At 42.7% G+C, this 16,036-nt stretch overlaps 1 protein-coding gene across 4 annotated transcripts; it reads right to left on the reverse strand.

Annotated features, from left to right (window-relative positions):
* Positions 1-8,424: 8,424 nt before the first annotated feature.
* LOC123498768 (protein NYNRIN-like) lies at positions 8,425-14,388 on the reverse strand. 4 transcript variants are annotated; one of them, XR_006672790.1, is made up of 4 exons: positions 14,301-14,388; positions 12,870-13,173; positions 11,057-11,253; positions 10,107-10,856 (listed from the first exon to the last, which is right to left on the reverse strand). XR_006672790.1 is itself a non-coding variant. In XM_045246185.1 (3 exons), exons 1-3 carry the CDS (start codon positions 14,324-14,326, stop codon positions 10,801-10,803), a joined length of 279 nt encoding a protein of 92 aa, XP_045102120.1. In that variant the 5' UTR covers positions 14,327-14,379; the 3' UTR covers positions 10,107-10,800. The 4 variants fall into 4 exon arrangements, 2 of the variants coding, with proteins under 2 accessions (XP_045102120.1, XP_045102119.1); XR_006672791.1 differs by lacking the exons at positions 12,870-13,173; positions 14,301-14,388 and adding an exon at positions 8,425-8,917 and having other exon boundaries at positions 10,614-10,856; positions 11,057-12,188; XM_045246185.1 differs by lacking the exon at positions 12,870-13,173 and having other exon boundaries at positions 14,301-14,379.
* Positions 14,389-16,036: the final 1,648 nt, after the last annotated feature.

Consider the following 16,036-nt stretch of genomic DNA (forward strand, 5'->3'; position numbering starts at 1 on the left):
AAATTCACCTTCCCATTTTTTTATGCATTAATAAGAAAAATCACGAATCCCTCTAGTCCCACCTGTCTCAAAACATCAGGTAACAATAACTTCACTCACATAACACTTATATACTCTCACGTGTTTACATTCAGGCAAGCTTCCTCATCAACACCTTGAGATGAATAAGAAAGAAATTATGTCAATGCTTTCTTTTCCTTTATGTAAGATGTATGGCTGAAGGGTACATAAGAATATATAGATAGATAAATAAATAAATAAGGCTTGAAAAAAAAGGAATCAATAAAGGTGTTATTACCTATAAAGTTGAGTAAAAAGATGCTATACTGAGGAAGTAGGCTATAGAAAGACGTCTTTCATTATCCCCTCTAGCAAATTGAGTACTGTCGAGGTCAATAACGTTAAAATAAATAAATGAATAAATAAATAAATAAATAAATAAATAACTACTATCGAGGACAATAACGTTAAAATAAATTTAAAAATACATAAATAGGTAAATAACTACAATTATGAGTGACACATTTTCTTTTCTCTTTTTTTTTCTGTCAATTCGTAACTAAGACCAAGTTATCAAATTTAAATTAGCAAATATGAAAATAATGTTTGCATAAATTTGTACCGAGGTAGCATAGTGGAAGATTCTTAGTACACATCACACCGATATTTCTTTTTATTTGTTCTCTTTTCAAGTATTATAAGAAAAAATAAGTCAAAGGAGATCACAACACTGAACCACGCGTGCTTTGGGGTCCGAGGGGTCTCCAAGCCCACGGGTTCGAATCCTGTCCACGGTCCAAGTGAAGGTTGGGCTTCCTCACTTGGGGCAACAGTTTCCTAGCAGGTGGGCTTAGAGATAGGAGGTACCCCAAACAGTATCCCCTTTAGCCCATAAATTCCCGTGAAAAGCCCACATGGTATTAAAAAAAAAAAAAAGCAGCCTAACATTACTATTTTGCTCTTATTTCAAACACTTGCCATACATGTATAGGCATTTTTTTCCTTGAGAGAGAGAGAGAGAGAGAGAGAGAGAGAGAGAGAGAGAGAGATTACACTAAAACCACCTAAATAAACATTGACACCTGCTTCGAGGAAAAAAAAAAACTGCCACCAGTTTAATTTTACTGTACACTATACTATTATATGCAGAGAGAGAGAGAGAGAGAGAGAGAGAGAGAGAGAGAGAGAGAGAGAGCAGCCCATATGCGAAAGAATTTTTTATCCTTACCGTGCATACGTCTAGAGGAGGAAGAGAAGAGGTGAATGTCTCCTTGAATAAACAGGAACAGAGCGTCTTAGTGTGTGTGTGTGTGTGTGTGTGTGTGTGTGTGTGTGTGTGTGTGTGTGAAGTAAACCAAGCAAGCATAGATCACCAAAAACTGCCAGGAACATCAATCAATGTACCTTTAGTGCGCGTCTCCGTCTCCCCGTCAGTCACTCGGCAGCCAAACACTCCGTCCATCAAAGCTTGCACGATTATAAACTTCATTTCCCTCATCCTTGGCTCGTCCAGCTTCAGGTGACGCCAGGGACTTCACCACACGCACACGAAACGCACACAAACGCACTCACTAACACAAACACTGTCTATATTCCTTGGTTTTCCTCCCACCACTTCTTTCAAACAGTCTCCTCACCTCCCACCACTGTTTCCTCCATATATAATCCTCCAGTAAACACACATGTCTAGCCCGCCCGTTTTAGGCTCCCCACCACCGCCTCATGCCTCACACAAGCATTTATTCACGTCTATAGTATCCCGAGGTAATATCGCTATACTCACTACACTGGGAGTTTCTTGAACAGTACAAAACATGGACGTAATTTCTGTTTATTTGTTGCTCACGTGTACCTCTCATCACTCAGCTCAGCAGGACTGCCAATTGTCCCGACGTATTCATCTGATTTCATCAGCAGTATTCTCAATAGTATTGGTTAGAAAATCTTATCATCTTATGCTTTAACTTAATGTTCACTCATTCTTAGTTACTGAAACATTATTTTGAGTCATTGTTAAAATATTTTCATTTCTACGTGTTAGAATTTCGATGTGTATCACCGTAGTAGATGTCGCCAACCGAGTTTGGTTTAGTGGCTTCTACTTTACCATCACCTCAAAAATAGTAAATTTCACGGATACTATAGTAAAATACATGATAGACTGGCGAGAAGCGACGCGTGCGCGATTGAAGCTTACGCATCATATCAAAACTGATCACATATTATGTAACATCTATCAAACATTTCCCTTGTCTTTTCTGACATATGCCACAAGTAAAATATCCCCAAAAAAACCTGTATTCACAAAAGCTCTGTAATAGAAGTCCGTTGCCAAGCAGAGACAACATACGTCAGGTTGGGTTGGTATTACTGACATCTCCACAACACTGCGGTGGAACACGCGACTCAATTCATCACATATTCCAGTGAAGGTTTCCCACCGAGCTTGTCTTGTGCTCTGCGTGACTCCAGTATATTCTGACGTGTTATCAAGGGAAATTACCCACCAGAGAGAGTGTGTGTGGCAGTTTGGACTCCCTGAAGCAGCATCAGGCAAGGTAAGTTGACTGTAGAAGTAAATTGTTACCAACATTGTCAAGATTTTGCTTCGGTAAATTTTCTCTACCTAGATAAAAAGTTTCTAGCCTGCTTTACGATTGAAATGTTATCCTTCGAAGAGCAGAAACTACGTCTTGAAATCAGCAGGATGTGGGTTGTCCAGCATCAACTTTTATAGCAGCCAATTCTATCTTCCTTTTGCTTTCCTTATTTATCCATCCGAGTTTACCTAGGGCTGAAGAAAACCTCAAGGGATTGTTTTGTTGATTCTGTTGAAAAAAAAAAAAATGCCGTCACTGACCTTGTATTGTTCTTGTGAATCTTGAAATACATGAACATCAAATTATGTATTCTCACCAAGAACAATTACCAAGGCCTTGTTATCACTCCCCAACGGCACTCCATCGATGCGGGAATTGGTAACACGTCTTCCCTACAGCTGCCGGGGGACTGTTTAGAGGACGGTACATACATATTAATCTGTTCCATTTATGTGATTCAGCGCCGCGTCCTTCTATTCAAAATTTATTCCTCCCAAACCACCTATTTGTCTTGACCATTGTTGACTTCCATTCCCCTCTCCCTCTTGTCGCTCCGCTACTATCACCACCACCACCACCACCACCTCCTCTTCTTGTTCCTCCTCCTCCTCCTCCTCTATCAAACTGCGTCATTCTCCTTCCCCCATCCTGGACTTCTCTTCCATCCCACTTCCCCCCGACCTCACCCAAGCCTGTTCCTCGCTCCTTCCCATTTTTCCATACTATACTTCCCTCTCACATGTCTTCCCTCTCTCGTCTCCCACTTTGCTTCCTTGTCCTCCTCCTCCTCCTCCTCTTCAGCACCACTGTAAAGCGAGTCATCTGTCAGGCAGCAGTAAAGGGCCACGGCTTGTATAATCTACCCTCACAGCCTAGCCAGCCAGCACACCAGCGTTCATCGTCACCTCCACTACCACCATCCGTCCATCCATCCATCCCACTTCCTTCCATTACTCCATTACACCCATTACCCATACCATTACTCTCCCCATTGCACACTACAACGCCTTCACGTGGTGTTGTATGTCATCATCACTCCCTTTCAGTAGAGCCATGCAGATACCAATGATGTTCTCCGTCTTTCTCTGCCGCCCTGTCTAGTTCTCACTATCTCCTCTCATTCTGCTGGCGAGGGATGACCTATCTTTTTTCCCTGTGGTTATGTGTGCTTTTGTGTTCATAATGTAGGGAGGGGTAGAAAGGGTGGAAAGGTATTGATGAAGGTAATAGGTATAAGACATCTATTTTGATCGCCACCATCCTCTTTGTTCCCTTGTGCTCGTCCCCACTCTCTTGTGTCGGAAAGCGTGATGGATTCTCATAAAGCGCACGGTTGTGATTGGATGTTCGCTGTCCTGCGCAGTCTATGGATGATTTTTTTTTTTTTTTTGTCTTCAGGCCCATTCTGTTCTTTTTTTTTTCCATCTGGTCTTTGTGGGTGAGGGATAAAAATATTAAGTGTAGTCTCTCTCTCTCTCTCTCTCTCTCTCTCTCTCTCTCTCTCTCTCTCTCTCTCTCTCTCTCTCTCTCTCTCTCTCTCATTAAGTCAAACCTAAGTTACAGATTCTAAGACGAAATGCAAAGAAACTATAATAGACATGTTATATTGTCAGTCATCCTCCGTACATCCTCTTTTTCTTTTCTTTTTTTCTCTCTCTCTCTCTCTTTTCTTCTTTTCTATTTCTAAGGTCACAAATTCCTTTAAAGACTTCCAGGCCACTCTGCGTCCAGGCATTATGTTTCCTGCACCCATTCCTTGGATCTCACTAATGCAAGAGTGGGCTGAGATCCTTTAAATTCTGTGTCATTCTTTACGTTGCCAAGCTGTTTGAGATTTCCTTTTTCCTTCTTTAAACACTTTAAACACTTTATTATGTTTGCCATTTGTTTACAGATTGTGAATGACAAATAAATTACATAAGACAAACAGCCCTTTGCAAGTAAAAACTTTATGGGCAAGAAAAAGATATATAAGCTTATTTGTTTATGTATTTGTTGTTGTTGTTGTTGTTGTTATTTTTTTTCTTCATCATCATCATCATCATCATCATCATCATTATCATCATTATTATTTCCATCAGAGGGTGACGTGTGCATGTGAATGTGTGATACTGTGTCTTCGCCATCCCTTGTAGGATTACTGACCTTGCATATTGTTAGATTTTTTATTATTTATTTATTTTGTTTTATTTTATTTATTTATTTTTTTTCCAATTGGGTGTTATTTACGGACTGTCTCCTTCATTTTCCCTAAAACGAGAATACTTTCAAAGTTTTTTTTTTTTTTTTTTTAATGAGGTTTTATTTGTGTACCAATGTTATTTACGCATTACCAGCCTTGAGCAGCATATATTTGAACACTGATCTGTAACATCTATACAGAAGAACATGAGACATAAATAAGGAATGTTGCAAGAAGTCGTGGCATTCTCAATACATAAAAAAAAAAAAACACTTCCTATCATCCTCACTCATAAATCTGCTTAGTGAAATAAAACTCCAGAGTTTAAAAGATAAGGAAAGTTGAAAGAAATAGTGGCATTCACAATATAAAAAAAAAAAAAAACTTCTTCCTGTCATCTCACTCATAAATCTGCCTGATGAAATAAACTTCCCGAGTCTATAAGATAAGGAAAGTTAAAAGAAATAGTGCCATTCTCAATAAAAAGAAAAAAACAACGCTTCCATCCTATTTATTTTTAAACCACACTTTATCTTGCTTGAATCGTCCATTTTTTGTCCTATCCTGATTACTGACTGAGAGTTTTACTTATTGCACCCTTGTTATGTATACCCTCCCACCAGCACACCCTTACCTTAATCTCTTCAGTATCATGACGCGTTTTCATATTCATTTTGTGTATAATTTTGTGATTTTATGCAGCTTCAGGAGCTTATGGGGAGATTAAAAATGGTGAAGACTGTGGCCATTAATATTCTGACCTCCATAGACCCTTCCTAAAGTCAATAAAATGGTCTAATTGTACACAAACCTTGAGGCAAAACTGTGTCCCCAGTATTGAAGGAGTTAAAGACTCCTAGGTAAAAACTCTACCCATCTTAATCCAACCTTCTCTTAGGAATATAGACTTAAAACCTTCAGTCTCATCCCGTAAACATAATAAACAAAATACTGAGACTGCAAAACAGACAATTCATATGACATTTGCTTCGTGAATGCTTATATGCTCGGCCTGTAACTAACCCCCTGTTAATCCACGCCTCTCTAAGGAACATAGACTCAAAACCTTCAGTCTCCTTCCGTAAACATAGGTAAACAAAAGACTGAAGACGAGGAAAACAGACAGTTCACTTCACATCTGTTTCGTGAAGGTTGTGTATTGAATGCTTATATGCCCTTCCGTCCTTCCTGAAACGCTTCGTGCTGCCCGGGGAAGAAGAAAACGGCTTATCCCTTATTCTCGAAGTCTAATTCCTGAGTGTACCTTCAGCCAGCCTTGCCTCGAGCCCTCAAACACTCCGAAGGGATGGGGAAAGCTGCCACGCGCTATTCTTACCCTGGCATCCTCTCTCGTGGGAAATGAACCAGGAAATATAAGACGAATTGGTACCGTTTGTTGTGGTTATTCTCTCTCTCTCTCTCTCTCTCTCTCTCTCTCTCTCTCTCTCTCTCTCTCTCTCGTCATACAATGTAATTAAGATCTAAAAGTCTTTTGTTGTTTGATGATCTCACCCTCTTGCCCTCCCAATAGCCCCATTTTCCTCTGATGGATAACAGGTGGCGGTCAGGAAGATGGCAAGATTAGGAGAACCCCACGGTGTGTTCCTCCAGGTGCAGGGGACGCGAGGCAGACGTGAGGGGCTCTGCGTGTCGTGGTGGTCCGGCAGGCTGAGACCATCCGCCCCTCTAGCCTCTTATTTTTTGTTATGTGTAGCTTTTCCCTCTGACGATGAAAAATAGCTGGTTAAGGCAGAGTGGGTGAGAGTTATCTAGCATGCTTACCTACCTGCCTACCTGCTATCTTAGGACTTGGGGTGTTTCTTGTCTTTGTTGGTGGTGCTGTTGGTGGTGGTGTTGGTAGTGGTGTTTTGGTTTGTGCATTTTTTTTTTTTTTCGCTTTTTTTGTATCTTGTTTTTTTTTATTATTTATTGTTTATTTTTCTTTTTTCGGCTTTTTTTTAGTTTTTTTTTCACTTCTGTTTTTTGCATCTTGTTTTTCTATTTTATTTATTCAGTTTATTTTTTTGTGTTTTGGTTTGTTCTTTTTCGCTTTTCTGTTTTTTTGTATCTTTTTATCTTGTATTTTTTTTTTCTTATTCTTTATCTTCCCTTTCTTTACGTTTTTGTTTAATTTCGTCACCTTTTTTTTTTTATTCTTATTTCTATTCTTTGTCTCCCTTTCCTTTACATTGTCTTCTAATTTCTTTCATCTATTTTGTCATTTTTATCTATCTTTTTATTTTTATCATCTTTATAACTATTTTTTATATTCTGTTTTCTCTTTCTATTGTTTTTTTTTTTTACGCCTTTATCCTTTTTCTTCTGTCTTATCTGGTTTCTTGTTTTTAGTGATTTGTGAAGTAAAGCATGGAAAGGCAGACCAGTATTCTATTTATTATTATTATTATTAATGTTTGTTTCCTTCATCCGTGTCATTCCATTTTCTTTCAATCACTTGCTCGAGACGGAAGAAAATTGAGAAGGCAAACTATATTTCCATCGTTTCCTTTATTAATTCAACTTTTGTGCTCACTCATTTTTTTTTTTATTCTCCCTTTCTTACCTTTACTCTTATCACCTCTTTCATTTACATACGCATTGGCAGTTAGTCGATTCAGGAGGGAATAAAATAGAATGGAATAAAGAACACTATACATCTCCCTCGTTTCCTTTATTAACCCGTTTTTTATTCTTATCCTCATTTTCTAAGCTTTTCTTATCTTTATTCTTACCACCCCTTCCATTTATGCCCTGATGGTTCCGTAATTGTTTCACGAGGAGAGGAAACTTGAAAGAGAAAAAGCACATGCTCCTGGCTTTTTTTAAACCTTTTCATATATTTCTAATTATATCTTTCGTCACCTCCATTCGTGTCATCTCTTCCATTGATGCACCGTCAGTTACAAAGTTGGTTCAAGACGAAAGAAAACTGTTAGAAACCAAGCCTCTCTCCCTCCCTCTCTCTCTTCATGTCTTATTCGTTATTCTTACCCTCGTCTTTTTCTTCACACTGGTGGTTTATAACAAAGGATGACGGGCATAAACAATCTAATATTTGCCTCTTCAGCTTTTTTTTTTGTATTTTTTCTTTATTCATACTCTTCCTCATTCACTGGCGGATGATCATGGCATGTCTAATATATCACGCCCTTCTGGCTCATGTGTGGCTGGAGGAATTTAAAGGACGTTGACTTTACTGTTTTGTGGTATGAAATATGGGTTAAGTTAGGTTATCAAACTAAAATGTACCGAACTAAAATGTACCGATTTATAGAGTGTCCCATTATGTTGCTAGATCTCCAGTCAAAGCATTCATCTTATACTCAAGGTTCATTCATCAGAATAATTATCAAACAGCGTACCGAGAATATTCTGACTAAATAGCAGGTGATGAAAAGGGTTATATACGAAATTCAATAAAGTATTTCGTGTACGTGAATCACTATGTGGCATGTCAGGTTATGCGACGTTGCCACTCTACCTGAGGCGGGATTTTCCGTGGGAGTGTATGTGGCATGTCAGTTTAGGCGACGTTGCCACTCTACCTGAGGCGGGATTTTCCGTGGCCTGGCCTGCCCCCTCTAAACTGGGCCCCAAGATGAACTACACTTAACCCGGTCGGGGCGTTAATGAACAGCTTCGAATGGTTCACAGTTTACTAGACTTGCAAAAACACATAAGTATACACAATATAACAACAAAGGGACACCTTGCGCACCAACCGGCTCTCACCAGGAGTCTCCCTCCAGAGCGAGTGAGGGTCAGAGGAACACTAATCTCACCAACACTGGAGGCAGACTCGTTGACGGCGCCGGGAAGCAGGTAGAGGGTGAAGCCAGGGCAGCAGAGGAGAGGCCAGTCCTTGGAGAGTCCAGAGAGTTCTCTGCCGTCTGGGTGTTGGCGAGGTAGACTGTCAGGTGTTCACTGGGGCCTCAAGACGGAGTGACCGGCAGAAGCAGGGTTCTCGAGACATACGTGGCAGAGAGAAATGAGCGAAGTCTCGCTCGGGAGTGGCCGAACGATCCAGAACGAGGGGTGATGGTCAGGTGGTGTTCTGCCCTTTACATAACTCCCCCCTCCAAGAGTCTAGCCACGGTAGTCTTGTAGAACACCACTCTAGGGAATGCAATGCCTTCTGGAGAAGAGAAAGGATATTAGAAAATATCTAAACTCGACTGAGGAGGTCGGCACATAGATCGTCAGCTCCAGCAACATGAACGACCCTGAATTTGTATGGCTGCAGTCCTAGACTCCATCCGAGAATGCGATCATTATTGCCTTTGAAGGTGTGCATATAGGTGAGGGGTTTGTGATCTGTTTCCAAAATAAATTCTTTCCCTCTAAGGTAAGAATCAAACGAGACCAGAAAACTATACCTAGGCATTCCCTCTAAATGGTAGAACACCGGGTTTCCCCGAGGAGCAGTTTTCTGCTAGCATACACAACTGGATGAGGAATGCCAAGAGGATATTGAAGTAAAACCGCTCCAATCCCTCGGGTGGAAGTGTCCATCCTAAGTACAAAAGGACGGCTAAGATCGGAGAGACGAAGTATGGGGTTAGAAGAGGATTGATTTAAGCTGGTCAAAACATGCCTGCAACTCGTCCGTCCAGGGAAGGGGCTCACGAACAGTCTTTTTTAGCAGATCAGTCAGAGGGCCAGTGAGGAAGGATGCCTGAGGGATAAGACTTTTAAGAAACTATTCCAATAAATCCTCGTAGAAGTTTCTTAGTGGACGGTGGTGGTATCTTGCAGAGCGCTTCCACTTTGTCAGGCTGGGGTTGAAGACAATCACCTCCCAAAATGAATCCAAGGTACAGAATGGAAGGGAATCCAAAATGGCACTTGGAGATCTTGAGTGTAAGTCCATGGGTCCTGATCCTGTCCAGCACGGCATGAAGGGTCTTTAAATGCAGGGCCCAGTCTGAAGAGTATATAAAAACATTATCAAAATAAAATGTCACGTTCGCGAGTTCCGAGACAACAATGTGCATTAGCTTGATATAGGTGGCGCAAGCAGTAACCAGGCCGAAAGGGTAGTCTGGTGAACTCAATTAGGCCCAAGTGGGTTGAGAAGGCTGTCAGCGGCACTGCTGTCAAAGGGACTTGGTAATGAGCCTTGCAGAGATCCAACTCAGTGAAGAATCTTGAACTGGAAAACTTATAATCTTCCTCAATGTTGCAGCTGGGCTTAGCCTGGAAGCCTGTAGCTGTTGAGTTGACGGTAGTCGATGGCCATTCGATAAGTGTTGTCTGGCTTAGGAACCATCATCACCGGCAAACAATGTTGAAGACCATCAGATGATTCCTTTCTCAAATTCCTGTTCAAACTCAAAAGGAGAGACTTCCTGTTCAAAGAAACATTTTAGATGGACAGGGACAGTAAATCTTTGTGCTAATGCAGCCAGTGGTAGTTAAGACAATATGTTCAGAGGAAATACACCCAGGAACATCAGAGAAAACGTTGTCAAACTCTGACAGGAGATACTCGATGTCAACTTGTGAAATTAAGTTTGGGTTGATCCTGGATCGTCTATCCTTGTCAGAACAGCCATCAGGTGTCACTGGCAAAGAATAGCACTCGTCCTCGGGGTCGTCTTCACAAATAAGGTGGTTGTTCTCCGGGACATACTCTTCGGTCTCTTCAGGTGTTGACATTTCGTCTAAGACTTCGGCAAAGCTGGCACTAGCATGACGGATGTTGCCGGTGTTGACACTTCGTCTAAAACTTCGGCAAAGCTGGCACTAGCATGACGGATGTTAACGTTTTAAGAGGTTGACGTGGTACAATCTCGGACCTTGGGGACAATCAATTAGGTAATCACCCTTACCTCGTTGCTCTAAAACCAGAAGGTCCTTTGCAAGTTGCAAGAAGCTTGCTGGAGTCGCTGGGAAGGTGGACCTCATCGCCAGGTTGAAACTGTCTATCTTGACTCTGTCAAAGTAGGTCTCATATTTCGTGGCACTAATGTCTGCATTGTTGGCGGCGACCTGGGCGGTCTACTAGCGTCTGTAGCTCTACCACATAGCTAGAGAAGCTTGAAGGCGGGGAAACCGGTCGTATCGCTGGGTATCTGAGGGCGAATAATGTATGAATCAAGTATCTGTGCTACTCTTAAGGGCGGTCCTTGCAGAGCTTTCGTAGGGAAGCTTTAAGTGGTGCATGTAGACGTTCAATGCGACCATTAGTGCTAGGATGAAATAGAGTTTTAAATAAAGGCTTGACTCCTAACAACTTGAAGTTCTTGCAATAATCAAGATCTAAATTGGGTACCTTGACCAGTGAAAATTTCCCGTGGTATACCGACTCTAGCGAAGATGGAGAGCAAGGCCTCAGCAACGGAGATGGAGTCTATTTCCTTCAGTGGCACGGCTTCTGGCAATCCAGTGGCGTAGTCGATTAAAATGAGGATGTACCTGTGGCCTTCTGAGGATGGGGGAGACAGTGGTCCAACCAAATCGACCGCCACTCTGGAAAAAAGTTTGGTTATAATTGGAAGAGGATGGAGAGGTGCTAGTCGGACTCGACCTTTGGCAGACATTCGTTGACAGACGTCACAGGATCGACAGAAGTCGATAATATTCACACCCGTCCCAGGCCAGAAGTGGCTGGATACCTTCAAAAAGTCTGAGAGAAATGACCTGCTAGAAGGTTTCCATGGCCAACAGACAGGATTATTGGTCGACAATCCTTGGCCAACAGACAGGATTATTGGGCGACAATCCTTAGGAACAATAAGAGAGCTTACCAACCTTTGCTGGATGTTTGGAGGTCGAACACTTCCAGTAGAGAAGTCCGGTACAGCGAAGGTAAGAGAACGTAGAGCCGTCCTTTGTCTGCTACTCTTCACCTGTGTTAACTTTGTACCCAAGATTTCCAAGAGACGGACACTACTTGAAGACTAGCGAAATCCTCCGGAGTCACGTCCAAGGGTTGCAATTCTGGCAAAACTAGAGGATGAACACGCTTCATTCTGCTACTGCGGGTTTCTACAGCATATGCTCGCATTAATGGCAGCTCCTCTTCCGAGGCTGGAGGAAAAGAGGAGGCAGTGGGCAGAGAGACTGAAGCATAGCTAGCATTAATGGCAGCTCCTCTTCTGAGGCGTGAGCAGAGGAGACTGAAGCATAGCCAAATCACTGACTGAGGTTTGGAGCAAGGACGGTGCTTTGCTGTTCATGAGACGGCTCATCAGGACTACGAGCTCCTGAGATGTTGCCAATGAGGACACAAGCGCACTTCATATGTGCTAGGACAGCATTATCAATCCAACCCTCGAAACGGACATCTTATATAGTACCTAATGGTTGGAAAAATATCTACTACGACCTTAGGTCGCTGAGAGACGTCAGCATCAGGCACTGCCTTCTCAGAGACAACCACGCAGTTGCAGCCGGTGTCTGACTGACAGGCACTGCCTTCTCAGAGACGATAGTAGCCCAGGAGCCATTGATCGTGCCAGCAACTGCATAATCTGGGAGACCGCTCATCCATACAAAATCCTACCTTGTATTTGTCCTGTGGTTCTTTAAAGGCTCTGGGATTCTTTGGACAGACCTTACATGCCCTTCTTCCCCACAGTTTTAACACATTACCATCCGGAAGTAAATTCTTTGGTCCGGTTTAGCGTTGATGGCCTCATTGCCCTTTTCAGTAGATGTTGAGGCCCTCTTCTGGTAGGTATATCTCCCAGTGGCTCCGCTGGAGTTTGCTTAGGGTAGGCGTTGTGAGCTGCAGACCAAACATCAGCCTTATTCACAGCAATTTTAAGGTTGGTGGTATCCTGCACCTTTAAGAAGATACGGAGATCTTAAGAAAGGGAAGCAATGAACTGATCTAAAATGATAAACTCACGAAGGGATTCAAACGGTGAAATCTGACACGACTCCTCCCAGGAGTCAAATAGCTGCTGAAGACGGGTACACATCAGGCGGTAATTTACCCCCCCCACTGATCTTACCGTTCCTGAAGTCTAGCCGGTACCGCTCTCTGGAGTCTTTTCAAACCAATCAGGAGAGCCCTTTTTAGGAGAGAAAGGCACTTATGGTACCAGTGCTAAAGGTGGATTAGAGTTCAGCAGCTTTACCTGTCAGCAGACTCCCAAGTCTAACAGCGAGACTCCTTGTCTATTAAGAGCGTGGCAATACGCTCAAATCTGGTCAGGTAGGCGGCGATGTCCTCTCCTTGGTAAGCTGGAAGCCTCGGTCCTCGCACGCCAGCATCGGGACATTGGGTAGGACGTGTTCCCAACTCAAAGTTAAAATTCCCGTCCCGTTCTCGTTCCTCACGCTCCCGTTGACGTTCCTGCGCGGTTTCTTCCCGTTGGAAAGCTTGTTGGAGAGCAAACTGCGCAATGGCCTCTCCTGAGAGGCTGAGCTTTAATGCTTGTTCTGTAACATCAACAAAAGTAGACATCTTAAGACATAATAGAACCAAAACTAAGTCCCAACAACGCAGACTTGAAAAAACCTAGACAGGGGAATCCCTTAATATGAATGAAACTGTTCTACACCCTTGAGTCAACCATGAAAACAAAATTTTCACGCACATGAATTACACGCACACATTAATTACGCTCCCCTTAATATGAATGAAACTGTCCTACACCCTTGAGTCAACCATGAAAACAAAATTCTCACGCACACATGAATTACACGCACACATGAATTACGCACGTACAAACCACAAAGATACTCTGCTGCTCAAACCACGTTAAGGTACTGTGAACCAGCCGAAATCCCCAGATTGGCGGCTGCTCGTTCAAGAGCAAGGAGTGGTTTAAAGGCACTGGACCTGCACTTTACCAAGTGTAGATTAGAGGACACGTGGGTCTCCACCTAATCTTCCTCTATTCATTGAGGCCGAACGTACAACTACACAAATGAGGCCGAACGTACAACTACACAAATGAGGCCGAACGTACAACTACACAAATACGTCCAAGGAAGAACATTGGACCACCGAAACAACGGCACATGAAAACACTGGTGAAGCAGTACGAACGTACAACTACACAAATACGTCCAAGGAAGAACATTGGACCACTGAAACACTTCGGCACATGAAAACACTGGTGAAGCAGTACGAACGTACAACTACACAAATACGTCCAAGGAAGAACATTGGACCACTGAAACACTTCGGCACATGAAAACACTGGTGAAGCAGTAAGAGTTAAACAACTCGGCACTAACACACCCAACACCCCAAAGAGTCTGTAGTTCAATATCCTGGCGAGGTCGCCAAAAAATGCAAGTAGTAACTTAATAGTTTAGTCCATTTGTTGCGGGGGCGAGATGCGAGACGCCATCACTGGCCTGCCACCTCTAAACTAGACCCAGGATAAACTACTCTTAACCCGGTGGAGGCGGTAATAAACAGCTTCGAAGGGTTCCAAGTTTCCTAGACTTGCAAAAACACATACGTACACACAATATAACAACAAATGGGACACCTTGCGTACCACTGTCACCAGGAGCCTCCCTCCGGAGCGAATGAAGGCCAAAGCAACACTAACCTCACCAACACTGAAAGCAGACTCATTGACGGCGCCGAGAAGCAGGTGAAGCCAGGGCAGAAAAGAGGCCAATCCTTATAGAGTTCAGGGAGTTCTCTGCCGTCTGGGTGTTGGCGAGGCTCGAGGTAGACTCGGTTAGGTGTTCACTGGGGCTTCGAGACGTGGAGTGACCGGAAGAAGCAGGGTTCTCGAGACATACGTGGCAGAGAGAAATGAGCGAAGTGTCGCTCGGGAGTGGCCGAACGATCCAGAACGAGGGATGATGGTCAGGTGGTGTTCTGTCCTTTACAGAGAGTGTTGGGGAGTCAGGCCACCACCCACTTTTTTTTTCTTTAGTTTTGTTCTTTTTTTTTTTATTAGAATTGGTACTTAAATCATATAAGGTTAGGACGTTAGCTTATGTTACGACAATTTAGGTTACAGTTGGTACCTAAATTAGATTAGGTTAGGAAGTTAGTTAGGAAGGTAGTTAGTTATTGTAAGCTTTGGTTAGTTGCAGCAAGTTAGGTTTGATTTGGTAATTGTAGGTTGCGTTAGGTTAGGTTAGCTAGGGGCGAGTTAGGCTTCACTTAATGCCTAGATTAAGGTAGGTAGGTTAAGTTATATGCTTCAGTACTGACACGCATTTTTACTTTGATTTTTGGTTAGGATTAGACGATTTTATTTGCATTAGGAAGGGTCTGTGGAGGTCGAAAGCATAATGACCAGAGTTTTTACTAACCTAATCCCAACATAAATTTCTGAAGCTGTATAAAATCGCCAAATAGTAACCAGAATGAATATGAAAACGCGTCCTGGTACTAAGATTAAGTTAGAGTAAGTTAAGTTAGGTGAGTGAGGACGACGGCAGACAATAAGTGGTGTGTCATGTTTTCAATGGACAAAAAAAGAGGAGCCCTGCAGGGAGTTAGGTAATGATTCGCCACCACGGTCACCTATCTACATCCCACGCCTCGCCTCGGGTGGTTAAAAACATACCCACGCGTGTGAGCCATTTGTCTTCTTGAGCCTCTACGGTGTGTGTGTGTGTGTGTGTGTGTGTGTGTGTGTGTGTGTGTGTGTGTGTGTGTGTGTGTGTGTGTGTGTGTGTGTGAAGTACGTAAAATGAGTACTAAAATTATCTTGTAGAAGCGTAGGAACAAAGACGCAATAGATGAAGAAAAAAAAAAAAAAACTTCAGAGAGAGAGAGAGAGAGAAACAGTAACTTCATGTGCCAGCGATGATGTATGTACTCAACCCATCTCTGTTATTGTTGGTGTTTTTGTTTGTGTTTTTACCTCTTTTGTGTCCCTCTGAAAGGAAGCATTTGCCAAATTAGAGTATACGGGGACGGTGATGAGTGGCGGTACTATACAGCTGGTAATTACTATGAGGAACGAGCATCTGCCCTTTGTTCCGCAGTGACTGTCTGTGTACCCTTGTGTGCTGGAGAGCGGCGACCGTCAACGCACACACACACACAGCAGGCAAGTTTTTAGATCGTCGTGTGTTGGTGATTCCGCTGAGCATTGTTGAATTGCGTCTGAATGTTGAGAGTGATAAAATGACGTCTTAATTCAGAGTTAAAAGAGTGGCTGGGAACTGGTGAGCAGTGTTTGTTTGGTTGGTTCGGTGGTTAGCTAGTTGTATGGTTAGCCATACTGATTTAGTTTAGTTTATCAGATAGATTGTTTTCCTTCTATATTAGAGGGAAAGATATGAATGAAAAATAAGGCTCACTTATTGCCAGTTCCTA

The sequence above is a fragment of the Portunus trituberculatus genome, chromosome 48 (assembly GCF_017591435.1).
Source record: "Portunus trituberculatus isolate SZX2019 chromosome 48, ASM1759143v1, whole genome shotgun sequence".
Classification (NCBI taxonomy): Eukaryota; Metazoa; Arthropoda; class Malacostraca; order Decapoda; family Portunidae; genus Portunus; species Portunus trituberculatus.

Coding starts and splice junctions, on each gene's coding strand:
- LOC123498768 (XM_045246184.1), bottom strand. CDS start 11,324: ATGTCTGCCAAAGGTCGAGTCCGACTAGCACCTCTCCATCCTCTTCCA. Junction 10,857..11,056: donor GGAAATTTTCACTGGTCAAG/GTACCCAATTTA, acceptor ATTCGCCCTCAG/ATACCCAGCGATACGACCGG.